This window comes from Oncorhynchus masou, chromosome 28, assembly GCF_036934945.1.
Source record: "Oncorhynchus masou masou isolate Uvic2021 chromosome 28, UVic_Omas_1.1, whole genome shotgun sequence".
Lineage (NCBI taxonomy): Eukaryota > Metazoa > Chordata > Actinopteri > Salmoniformes > Salmonidae > Oncorhynchus > Oncorhynchus masou.
This window is the reverse complement of record NC_088239.1, coordinates 18,300,389-18,312,953: the sequence shown is the minus strand read 5'-3', so window position 1 is coordinate 18,312,953 and position 12,565 is coordinate 18,300,389. Positions and strand designations below refer to the sequence as shown.

At 41.9% G+C, this 12,565-nt stretch overlaps 1 protein-coding gene across 4 annotated transcripts; it reads left to right on the top strand.

The window, feature by feature from the left end:
* Positions 1 to 434: 434 nt before the first annotated feature.
* LOC135517296 (WD repeat-containing protein 48) lies at positions 435 to 10,643 on the top strand. Of its 4 annotated transcripts, none has more exons than XM_064941468.1 (19): positions 435 to 498; positions 2,830 to 2,970; positions 3,376 to 3,451; positions 4,146 to 4,228; positions 4,421 to 4,550; positions 4,973 to 5,061; positions 5,267 to 5,368; positions 5,614 to 5,838; positions 6,168 to 6,242; positions 6,436 to 6,538; positions 7,177 to 7,274; positions 7,372 to 7,479; positions 7,574 to 7,670; positions 7,780 to 7,872; positions 8,055 to 8,160; positions 8,287 to 8,374; positions 8,503 to 8,579; positions 8,755 to 8,947; positions 9,047 to 10,643. In XM_064941468.1, exons 1-19 carry the CDS (start codon positions 451 to 453, stop codon positions 9,140 to 9,142), a joined length of 2,028 nt encoding a protein of 675 aa, XP_064797540.1. In that variant the 5' UTR covers positions 435 to 450; the 3' UTR covers positions 9,143 to 10,643. The 4 variants fall into 4 exon arrangements, with proteins under 4 accessions (XP_064797540.1, XP_064797538.1, XP_064797539.1 ...); XM_064941466.1 differs by having other exon boundaries at positions 5,246 to 5,368; XM_064941467.1 differs by having other exon boundaries at positions 3,373 to 3,451.
* The last annotated feature ends 1,922 nt before the right edge of the window (positions 10,644 to 12,565 follow it).

Below are 12,565 nucleotides of genomic sequence, written 5' to 3'. Positions count from 1 at the left end.
CTTCTTGATATTCCACACCTATCAGGTAGATGTGTTATTTTGGCAAAGGAGAAGTGCTCACTAACATGTATGTAAACAAATGTGAGAGAAATAAGCTTGTTGTGCGTATGGAACATCTCTGGCATCTTTTATGTCAGCTCATGAAACATGGTACCAACACTTTACATGTTGCCGATTGTTTCCTTGTTCCGTCATTAAATCTATCAGATTTATGCAGCAACATTGCACCTTTTTCTTTATTCTCTCGGATAGTCACCAGTTGAAGTATCCTGGGGTAAGGAATATTTTTGGACTTTACATGTTGCGTTTATATTTTTGTTTAATGTAAATATATTATTTCTGTGCAATACATCAATTTTGTAGGCGGAGCCTCGAAGATTGGGCCCTCACTTTCCGGAAGTATCCTCCTTTGCGCCTTATGGAAGTGACGTTAAGCTGTCAACATGTAAGATGGCGACTCTTCACAGGCAAAATGCTGCTGGGCGGAGAAAAGTCCAGGTAAATGTATCTATTTTGTCATGCAGAGTCAGGATTTTTCAAGTTGCATTCATGGCCGCGGAAATGTATATTTTGCCTGGTTATCCATGGATGTCTTTAAACACTCAACGTGTGGCGGGCAAGTGCAGCCGGTCAGTCCCAGGCGGTCAGTCCCAGGCTCTGGCACCGCTAGCAGAGAGCTAGTTTAGCTTACAGCTACTCGCAAGATTTTGCGACCCGCTGCAAATTACTAATTTCGGTTTACCGAGATCGTGTTTCGAGTTTAATGGGTTGTCAAGATATTTGTATGTGAAAGTGGGATTATGGGGTGTTATTGCGGCTAGAGATGGAAGAATTCCCCCCGCGCCCACCCTCACGTCACGAGATAGCTAACTGAAGGACGTGATTTTCTATTTTGGCTATCTAGTATGCAACCAGTTGGATGGTGCAATTATCTTTTGTCTGATTACAATTTGATAGGCTTGATCCTATTTTTCCCGACGTCATCAAACTGTAGTCGCAAGACTAATGATGGCATGCAGTGTGTTGAGTGCTGCATTACAGTACTATAGACGGCCAACAAGTCTCCTTGTCCCCTGTTGATGCAATATAATGTTTGTATGTAGATATCTGCAAATGTGTATTCTGCACCTGGAAAACCATTTGCATTGAATTTTCCAGATTTGCATTGCAGAGCCACTGCAATTTGCATATAGTGAAATAAAAACAATTTCACTGTCTGTCAGCAGGCTATGGTATCTCAGAATGTACATGGAGTTTAATGGGACGGCTATTATTTACACAACTCTCAAACTCTAGGCGGCATTCTGCCTTCTCCCTGCAGTTCTCAGCCATAGAGAGAAATACTAATGGTTGTCTTTTTGTAGGCACTAACTCCACAATGGATCGTTGGACAAAGCCTATGGGAAAAATGAATGCCGCTTTGGATAAATTCCAAAAATAAGGTCTGTGGTAAACACAGGCTTAGGAAATGTTATACATTTTGTTCTTTGAGATAAACTTAATCGGCTAATATCACTTTCTCTGAATTTTGAAGAATTTGTGATAAAAAAATCATGAAGCACATACAGGCTTCATAAAGGTCATGGTAACTGACTGCTATTATCAAATACAACAAAACATATAAGATTTCCTAAGCGTGTGTTAAACTCAGACCTTATTTTCTGCATTTATTCCAAAACCCAATTTTTCCCATAAGGATGGGTGAACGAACCAGAGGTAACTCATTTTGTGGTTTTAGGACGACAAGGACTGGTGAGCTCCATTAGCTTCGCCCAACACTGCTTTGTGAACTAAAATCCCAACGCTGTGTTTTAACGTTTATACACATCAATAATCATTGCTTGCGATACGGCTTTTGAAATATATGGACCTTATCATTAATCCGTGAGAAAGAATCCTTCAAATGAAAAAGATACACTTACGGTAGCAGTTTTGCACAGATCCATACACCTATGGTTGCCTCCATCCAATCATTTGGTTTGAAACTCCATATCCACTACACTTCCAGAGTTACACGCAGGTGCTTGGAACATGCTAGAAAGCTATTTATAAATTGGCCTGAATGCTGATGTGCTGACACCGTGCTATATCAGACCGTATACCACGGGTATGACACAACATTTATTTTTACTGCTCTAATTATAATAGCAATAAGGCACCTTGGGGGTTGTAGAATATGGTCAATATACCACGGCTAAGGGCTGTATCCAGGCATTCCACTTTGCGTCGTGCGTGAGAACATCCCTTAGCTGTGGTATACTGACACCCTCTTGGGCCTTATTGCTTAATTAGCACAGGCGGTCACCTCGTCTTGTCTGTTTTCTTTAAACAAGCGCTGTAACACAGAGATATGGCTGTGTGGGAGCACTAAACCTATCAAGGTTAAACCTATCAACTATTTTTCTATTATTATTAATTCTCGCTGATATAATTGTCGCTGAATTCTCCAATACCGTACTGCAAGCGATGTGTGTTAATGTTCAGATTGAGTGTCGGGGTTCTTAACAAAACTCCCTCCTACAGAAGGGACCTTTGTCCAATGACTCTTATGTGTAATGGAACTGAGAGTGGTGATGAAGGGCTAGTATTTCCAGGACTCACCTGACACTCCCTGCTGTAGCATCATCCATTTCAACAGATATCCTTGACCGATATACATGAACAGTGTTTACAAGCCATATATGGCACTCGAAAGGTTTCAACACCAGTGCCTATATGTTATTATAGGTATACAGGACAATGGCAAGGATTCACCAGAAACAACACCAATCTATCTTCATTATATTGTAATATGGTTCAAAGTGCACTCATATCCAGTTCTCTCTGCAGGTGTCCTATGTGATTCGGGATGAGGTGGAGAAGTATAACCGCAATGGGGTGAACGCTCTGCAGCTCGACCCGGCCTTGAACCGCCTCTTCACGGCTGGCCGAGACTCCATTATTAGGATATGGAGCGTCAACCAGCACAAGGTAACCTGTCCGTCACCTAAACACTCCACCTGGCAGAATGCCATATTATCATCACGACCCCTCTCCCTCAAGGTCACACTGTGGTTTTGATGGCTCTATCGCTCATCTTTTCTTGATTCCTGACATCCTATCGTCTCCTTCTCAACTGTATTGGAGGAGACGGTCCAAGGTCCCTCCCCTTTTTTGTGAAGGAGGCGAAGAGAGGTGATGTTAAAGGTGTTGAGGAAAGATTAATTGAGAAAGAGCTAATGTTTTAGATGCATAGATGTACAGACCAATGCCTATGGTCAATGTTCAAATGAAAATATCCAGACCTATTTGTTGTGCTGTTATTGTAATTGATTGTCATAGAATACTTGCATAAACCCACTGATTTTGCAGAGTAAACTCTCTTTATTGCAGCAGGACCCGTACATTGCATCCATGGAACACCACACAGATTGGGTCAATGACATCGTCCTCTGTTGCAATGGGAAGACATGTGAGTCAGTGTAATGTATTAATCCAGAGCTGAAGGGGTTAAATGTAAAGTGCATATTTTTATTAAAGAATTATCACTGAAAAGCAACCAGACTTTAGGATGTTTCCATCACGTGCAAATTGGCAAAACTCTGTTTATGGATATTTACTCCTATATGTCCAGGGAAAATCTCACTTTTAAAAGTGAGTGTTCTGTTAACTCCTACCCAAATAATGTTGTTTACTCATCCTATACTCGTATTTGTGGCCAAAGCATAAAAAAACACTTAAAAATAAATAAATAATAAAATACCTCACTTGTACCTCAAACAGACCATTTCAAAAATACTTTATATTTTGTCATAGAGGATGTCGTCATCCTCCTGAGCTGGCCAATCAGCGGTCTACTCACATTAATATTATTAATGACCAGTATACAGTATGCCCACACCATTCCAACACAGAAAGCTGCTTTTTAACATACTTAATTACAATTTGTTTGGAAGGGAAACTATTTCACTCGTATTGTCATTAATTATAGGTCATATTTCATAGAAATCTGGAAACACTGGACAGTTACTTAAGCCTGCAAGCCATTGATATAAATAGTTGTTGTTTTTTTTGCCTTTGAAAATGTATGTTTTTAATAGCATATTGTCTGTTCCTAGTTATCCTGTGTCTGAAAAATAAAGACACATTTTTACTCTGTATTCCAGTGATATCTGCTTCCTCAGACACCACAGTGAAAGTCTGGAATGCACATAAGGGATTCTGCATGTCCACATTGCGAACACATAAGGTATGTAATACTGAGCTCCAAAATCATCACAAAGGCCAAACTTAAGGTACATACACATAACGTTACTGCTACATTAGAGTTAGCATGCACATTTCAAGGTATAGGCTGAAGCACAATCAGAACCAAAATCTTACTCAAATGCACTGACTTGCCATCAGATTGATGTAACCCCCTATGGTTGTGTCTGTACAGGACTATGTCAAAGCCTTAGCCTATGCCAAGGACAAGGAACTGGTGGCCTCAGCAGGGCTGGACAGACAGATCTTTCTATGGGATGTCAACACACTAACGGCACTGACCGCCTCCAATAATACTGTCACCAGTGAGTATGCTCTCTCATCTGGGTCCTGTTCAGACATTGGGCACCGAACTGAAGGAAAGGAACTGAAACAGGGAGGGACTACCTGGAAACGATAATTTTCTTTTCCTGTTGCATAAAGTGTTTTCCATTGCTTGCCCTAATGAACATGACCCAGCTATATTATGTCACAGGCATATCCTAGACTGAGTATTGTAAATGTTCACTGCACTACTTGGCATGAAGACATGAGATAGATGTCTATCTGGAGAACCATCATTGAAGACAATGTTCTTGTTTCTGTAGTACACATCAATTTGAAGGATGGATATCTTAAATATGTAAAATACACTGTGTCTCAGTGGGAATTTCCTGGTTACTGACGAGTAGACTGGTGAGACAGACCTGAGTGTTGTGGTAACTATGCTGTTGTTGTCGTCTCCCAGCCTCCTCACTGAGTGGGAACAAAGACTCCATCTACAGTCTGGCTATGAATCAGATGGGCACCGTCATTGTGTCAGGGTCCACTGAAAAGGTGGGTTCTTAAATCACATTTGTATTGATATAGTTGTAATGTTTCTAGTGGTGTGATGACATTGATATACTTCCAGCTAACTGAACCTGTTACTTCACCTCCATGTTCTAAAGTAAGATGTGTCTAAGAACAAAGAGTGGGCCACCAACAAAAACCTAAACCTGTGTTTTCATATACCTCATAGAGTGAATGTGTCCTGCTACAGGTGCTGAGAGTTTGGGATCCTCGAACCTGTGCCAAGCTGATGAAGTTGAAAGGTCACACAGACAACGTTAAATCATTACTGCTAAACAGGGATGGCACTCAGGTACGGATGGCTCTTAGAAATCTCATCTCATTCCTCACCCTTAAAAATGTCAGCTGCGATGGCACTCTTATGCTTCATAGGAGGGAGAGGACTTTTTCAGTCATTTCTGGAATCTGCTGGCAATAAGCTGCGAGGGAAGCCTCTTACCTGGAAATTTTCAACTTGGATTTCGAACAACCCGGACATTTTTGTGAACATTTTGAAAATGTTGTAATTCCTAATGTTACATCTGCTTTTTCCCCCAGTGTCTCTCGGGCAGCTCAGACGGGACCATCCGTCTGTGGTCGCTGGGGCAGCAGCGGTGCATCGCTACCTACCGGGTGCACGATGAGGGCGTGTGGGCCCTGCAGGTCAATGAAGCCTTCACGCATGTCTACTCCGGCGGTCGCGACCGCAAGATCTACTGCACCGACCTGAGGAATCCAGACCTCCGCGTTCTCATCTGTGAGGAGAAAGCACCAGTCCTCAAGGTGAAAGGGGTGGCGTTACTGCGATAAGCCTTGCCGACGGCATGATGGGAAACGTAGTTGAAAAGGTTGTAACCTGTAGATATTAGGCCTAGATGTTTGTTGGACTTCAGTATTTTGTAACATTAACTCAAATGTTTTTTTTAAGACTGTTGTATACAAGAAAGTACGCTAGTATAATAATTAGTAGAGTCAGGAACGCATTAATGAGAAATCTTAAAGATAATCAGCAAGTACTATCAAGGTGAAGTCATCCTTAAGTGTTTCTGTCAACAACACATTTACCCATCACAGTTTTCCTACCTGAATGACCTCTTGTCTCCCTGGTTCAGATGGAGCTGGACCGCTCGGCAGACCCCCCCACGGCCCTCTGGGTCTCCACCACCAAGTCCACCGTCAACAAATGGGTAAGCAGCATAGCTGAAGTTGAACAACAGGGTTTGTATATGAGTAATGGATATGTTCATATTAAATAGACATAGAATTACTGTAAAAAATATAACAGAAAAAAAGCAGGATTCAGTGAGGCCTGTGTGTCGCTGTATACTTTTAATGCAATGTTCACTCCCTGATTGTGTTTCCCGTCATGACTCATTGCAGTCTCTGAAGGGCATTCATAATTTCCGAGCATCTGGCGATTACGACAACGACTGCACTGCTCCCCTGACGCCTCTCTGTACTCAACCCGAGCAGGTTGTTACAGGTAAAAACACAACACACACATACTTTTTATTTTTTTACGATCCATTAATCCATTAAAAATGATTGATAGATTCAAACTTCATAAATCTCCCAATAAACTGCATTGCAAATATTGCAATTACAAATGTTTTTTTAACCTTTATTTAACTAGGCAAGTCAGTTAAAAACAAATTCTTATTTACAATGACGACCTACCCCGGACGATGCTGGACCAAATGTGCGCCGCCGTATGGGACTCCCAATCACGGTCGGATGTGATACCGCCTGGATTCGAACCAGGGACTGTAGTGACGTCTCTTGTACTCTTACCTTAGACCGCTGCACCACTCAGGAGCCCACATATCTATTCTATTTTAAACACCTTCTGTATTTTGCGCTCCCGCCTGGTGCAGCGGTCTAAGGCAAGAGTACAAGAGACGTCACTACAGTCTCTGGTTCGAATCCAGGCTGTATCACATCCGGCCGTGATTGGGAGGCCCATATGGCGGCGCACAATTTTTCCAGCATTGTCCGAGTTTGGCCAGAGTAGGCTGTCATTGTAAATAAGAATTTGTTCTTAACTGACTTGCCTAGTTAAAGTTTAAAAAAAACATATATGTTTAGGCTTAAATTAGTGTTGTGTTTATTGCTGTCCGCTAGGGGGAGCCAGCATTATCCAGTGCCACATTCTGAACGACAAGAGACACATACTAACCAAAGACACCAACAACAACATTGCATACTGGGATGTTTTAAAGGTGTGTGTCTTTTGCTCTCTCTTCTATCGATCATTTATCGTCCATCTCTCCATTGTTTGTCATATTGTATGATTGAATACCTCTTGTCCTCATCCAGGCGTGTAAAGGGGAAGACCTGGGAAAGATGGAGTTTGACGAAGAGATTAAAAAGAGGTTCAAAATGGTCTATGTGCCAAACTGGTTCTCAGTGGATCTTAAAACTGGGGTAAGCTGATCCTGCGGTGTTTTACATTGTAAGCTTTGGACAGTTGGTGGAACAGGGATTTGTTCTTATTTTAAACATATATTCTGCTGGGTAGATGTTGACCATCACGCTGGATGAGAGTGACTGCTTTGCTGCATGGGTGTCAGCCAAGGATGCAGGCTTCTCCAGTCCTGATGGGTCTGACCCCAAGTGTGAGTGATCATTTTTTTTACTGCCCTTTAAGATATGGTTGACTTTTTTTACCCAAACAGTGTTACCGTACATTCAGTATCATTCCTACAGAGTTCTGTTATTTTCTAGTGAACCTGGGTGGACTGCTGCTGCAGGCCTTACTGGAGTATTGGCCCCGAACCCACATCAACCCCATGGATGAAGAGACAGAGATGAACCACAGTGAGCTGCTATACGCATATACACACACACATTTACTAACAGTATAATACAGACAGCCATTGTGATATTTTCAGACGATATTAAGTTGAATGAAATCTATCAGTGATATTCTATGTTCTGATGTGTGTGTGTGTGTGTGTGTGTGTGTGTGTGTGTGTGTGTGTGTGTGTGTGTGTGTTCAGTGAACGGGGAGCATGAGAGCAGGATACAGAAAGGTAACGGCTACTTCCATGTTCCCCCTCACACGCCAGTCATCTTTGGAGAGGCAGGAGGAAGGACCTTGTTCAGGTAAAATATACAATGCTATCACAGTGTAGCATGAAATAGTACTAAAAGTGCAAGACCCACCCACCTGACCATCCCGGCAGGCTTATTCAAGGCTCTCTCTCTCTCTCTCTCTCTCTCTCTCTCCAGGTTGTTGTGTCGAGACTCCGGTGGTGAGACTGAGTCCATGTTGCTCAACGAGACCGTGCCACAGTGGGTCATCGACATCACTGTAGATGTGAGCTCTCGTCCTTTAATGATAAATTTAAATGTCTTTCTACAGTAATGTGCTATAACTAATTGTGTAGTGTTTATACACTATGATTCTCATGTATGATTTTCAACTTTTTATTCCCTGTCTTTTAGAAAAACATGCCCAAATTCAACAAAATCCCCTTCTACCTCCAGCCTCATTCTTCTTCTGGTGCAAAAACCTTAAAGAAGTAAGTGAAACACTTTTATAACAATTGAACCAGTTTCTCTGTTCCTATTAGTGTTGCGTGTTCATCCTTCCCTGCAAACCACATTTTGCTAGAGAGATCATTCACTTGGAACTATATCTGACTGTTCAATGTTCCAAGCTTGCGGTTATATTCCAACGTTGTGGTCTTCCAATAGGGACCGGCTGTCGGCCAGTGACATGCTCCAGGTGAGGAAGGTGATGGAGCACGTGTACGAGAAGATCATCAACCTGGACAACGAGTCTCAGACGGGGGCCTCGGCGAACAACGACAAGCCCAGTGAGCAGAAGGAGGAGGAGGACGTGGCCGTGCTGGCCGAGGAGAAGATTGAGCTGCTCTGTCAGGACCAGGTACTGTGCAGATTATACGGTACAGTCCCCATCTTTTGCCTTGGTGTTACATCTTGTATTAATATATATGTTCCCAAAATCACTTTTCGTTGTCTGTAGGTATTGGATCCCAACATGGACCTGCGGACCGTCAAGCATTTTATCTGGAAGAGTGGTGGAGACCTAACCCTTCACTACCGGCAGAAGTCCACGTGAGGTCGCCGGTGTCGGCGAAGAAGGCTCATCTTCTGCTAGCCTGCCCTCCTCTTCCTCCTCCTTTCTTCTTCCTCTGGCACCAAACCTGGACTGTTCAACTCATCCCACCAGATCCATGTGTTAGTAACACAAACCTGTGCTCAACGACTCCTTATGAGATCTTATAAGAGGTCACAACACCTTAATAACCCCTCAAAAAGGTCCGTAGCCTGAGCGTCACACAAAAACACCGTTCTACACCCAGCCATGTGGAGAGGCGTGAGAACACGCAAGGAGAATGGCGAGAAACAATTGTTGCTGTGTACACTGTACAGTGAATGGACTGAGGAATATTCCAGGGCATTTTAAGGTTTTTGTCATTTAGGTTTATTTTTCTTCAATGTCTTTGTCTCCTTTTGTTTATCCCCCCCTCATTTGTAAGAAATATGTTTTATTGCCATGCCCATCTTCAGAGAGCGAAGGTGCCCTTCCATCTTGAGAAAGTCGCTCTGCTTGGGGGTTCACTTTGTGACCTGATTGGTAGACTGCACACGTTTCTTTTCTTTCTTCTTTTCTCTCCCACTATACATTCCAGGAACACGCTTGCTTTCCAACCACCTATCACTACCCTTCATCCCAATCCATGTTTAGGAAACGGTTCAATGAGGAAGATTTTCTGGATTGTCAGGCGACCAATCAAGGACTTGACAGAATGTAAAGACATGACTATAGTATGCATGTGTGATATCCTTCAGTTTCCTCAGTTTGGCAACTGACTGATGTATTGAAGGCGGCTGGGTGACGTTTTTCTCTCACCAAATGGACACATACAAGGACACATCCCCCAAACTGAATCTCTTTAGCTAACGAACGCTGATATTAAATTACTGACCCTATCTTTCTTTTTGTAAATAGACCGTCATTATTTTGTAGGCAACTTGACAAGTTTTTTTTCGAGAACCCTGTTATTTTCAAAAGGTTGCTTTCTCATGTTAATAAAAAGAGGAAAGAAAAACCACACGTGTCAAGAAGCAACGTACGATGTACGACGAATGTACGACGAAAGGATCTCACCCACGGAATCAGGATGTTTATAGGCTACTGTACTGTATTTGAGAGGAAAGCTACATTTGTTGTCATTGGCATTACCCTTGACAGTCTGCAGCTAAATCTACTTGAAATACAATGACGAAGGTCTAGGGGGAGATATTCTGGAGGGAATCACAACTTTTTATTTTATTTATGCAAACAAAATGAAGACTGTGCTCTACAACTCTAAATGGATTAATCCAACAATGTGAATTGCACAGTGCTATAGCAAATGTATAAAAATAAATCATTTATTTGGTTTTAGTTGAAAGATAAGCTTTGTCTGGTTGTTGAAAAAGCTCTACATGGAAAAAAAGCTCCTACAGAATTATATGCTTCCATATCCACAACCCCTGTGCTCCCACGTGTTGATGTAATTAAATGTAGTATATTTTGGGTAAATAAGTGCTTAATAAATTAACCAACATGACAACGAGAGAAAAATGCTTTTGAATTTCAGAGGACGATGAATTGCATTGATCAGAGACTTGCGGTCACAAATAATATTGCATAATTCCAGGACACAACAAGCTACCAATTGCAATGTTGATGTGATATTTGTGTGATTGATTTAGTGTTTCTTCTCGACCACCCTTTTCTATAGTGTATTTGACCGAGTTGGAATAGAAATGCTGCTGGAAGCAGGCCTGCAGTTGTCATGGTCTGATTCCTGTCATCTGTGGGTCTGTACAAGGCCTGTTCCAGGCATAAGCAACATACGCTCAGCCGAGGTCTCAATTTACTATTGAGAGTAAGGATAGTAGAATACACCAGGTTCAATTTTGACATTTGGTTGTGTGTCAGCAGTTTTTCCTCTTATGTCAGTCACTGACTCATTCAATTAGCCATGTCGGCAACAACAACAAAAAATCTGTAATAATGACCGAAAACTGACCAGGCACGCAGGGAATGTGCCCAGAGGTCATGACCTCCAGGGCACCCCATTGATTTTGTTATTCTCACTCTGATATCATATGTGACCGACTGCCTCGATTCGGTCTCCAGTAGGCAAGACATCTCCTTTGTCTACACCCATTCAGCATCGTTTACACCCTCTTAAACCTTAATCCCATCCATCTCTTTAAGGATTCACATGTGAGGCCATGTGGTAAACACGCTGACATTATATCAAATAAAATCCAAGTTTATTTGTCACATGTACAGGATATAGAAGTTGTAAACAGTACAGTGATAGTACTTGCATAGTAGCAATATCAAAAACAGGAAGTGTCCAGATAAAAATATTTTAGAATTTTATATCTTTATTAGATGACGCTTACCCGACAGACTTTGATGGGTCATGTGAAGGAAATGCTCTAGCCATCCGTCACGCACGCTAGCTACGTGGATGGGTCACTATTGTTTAGACATGTTCATGAAATACAATTGATGGCTGTAATCACCCCCAGACACACCTGCTAATTTCATGGGTCATGTAATAATCCTGCCAAAGTAGAGTCTTTTGTTTAGATATGTAGCTAGCTAAGTAGCTAACGTAAACTCGTACATTGCCTTGGTCCGTACAATTGCCCCAAAAACGTAATACTTCCAGATCAACTATAATGTCAATACCATTGTAAAGCACAATTTCTCCCCTTTCCAACAGAATCAATTACATGACCTAAACGCTGCCCGTTTCAGCATAATTCAAGCAGGCAATGAGCCCCGTGGTAGTGAGATGGAGAGATGTTGTGGGAAAATTGCTTTTTTTCACTCGATCTGTCCAATTTATCACCTTGTCGCCTCTAAAATGTAAATAAAACACTATAAAGAGTTTATATAATGTGTCATTACATACCTATTTGAAGGTTTGTGTTGAATTTGAATCGGGTTTTAGGGCGGTGCTAATGTGATCTTAGAAGTAAACAGCGGCTTTGAGAATGATGATCGCCATGCAACGATGACGCAAAAAATGACGAGGTATCCCCCCTTACCCCCGTCTCTGTCCATTTCTTGTTTTTAAAGGAAGAGAGAAGTGCTACACCTGGTGGAGAGAGATTGTAAGACAGAAACAGTTGCTTTATGCGTGCTGTACGTTACGACATGACACGTCACGATGTAATGGGGGTCAGTTTTTTCAACTTTTCTCCAATACTATAGAGCCATTACCATGTTGATCATTAGTTTTCTTTGTAGCCTCGTTTGAATGTTGCGGTTGCGCACATTTGTACGGAATGGGGTGAGTTAGCTAGCTACACAATGAACCGGCATAACCCTAACTCATGCTACTACCAATACAAACATTGTCATAGCTGTAGTATGAATCGGCAAGTAGCTAAAGCTAACAAACTAGGCTCAACGTTAACTAACTAACATTAGGCTATAACTAACAATGCACATGGATTTCTGATTAGA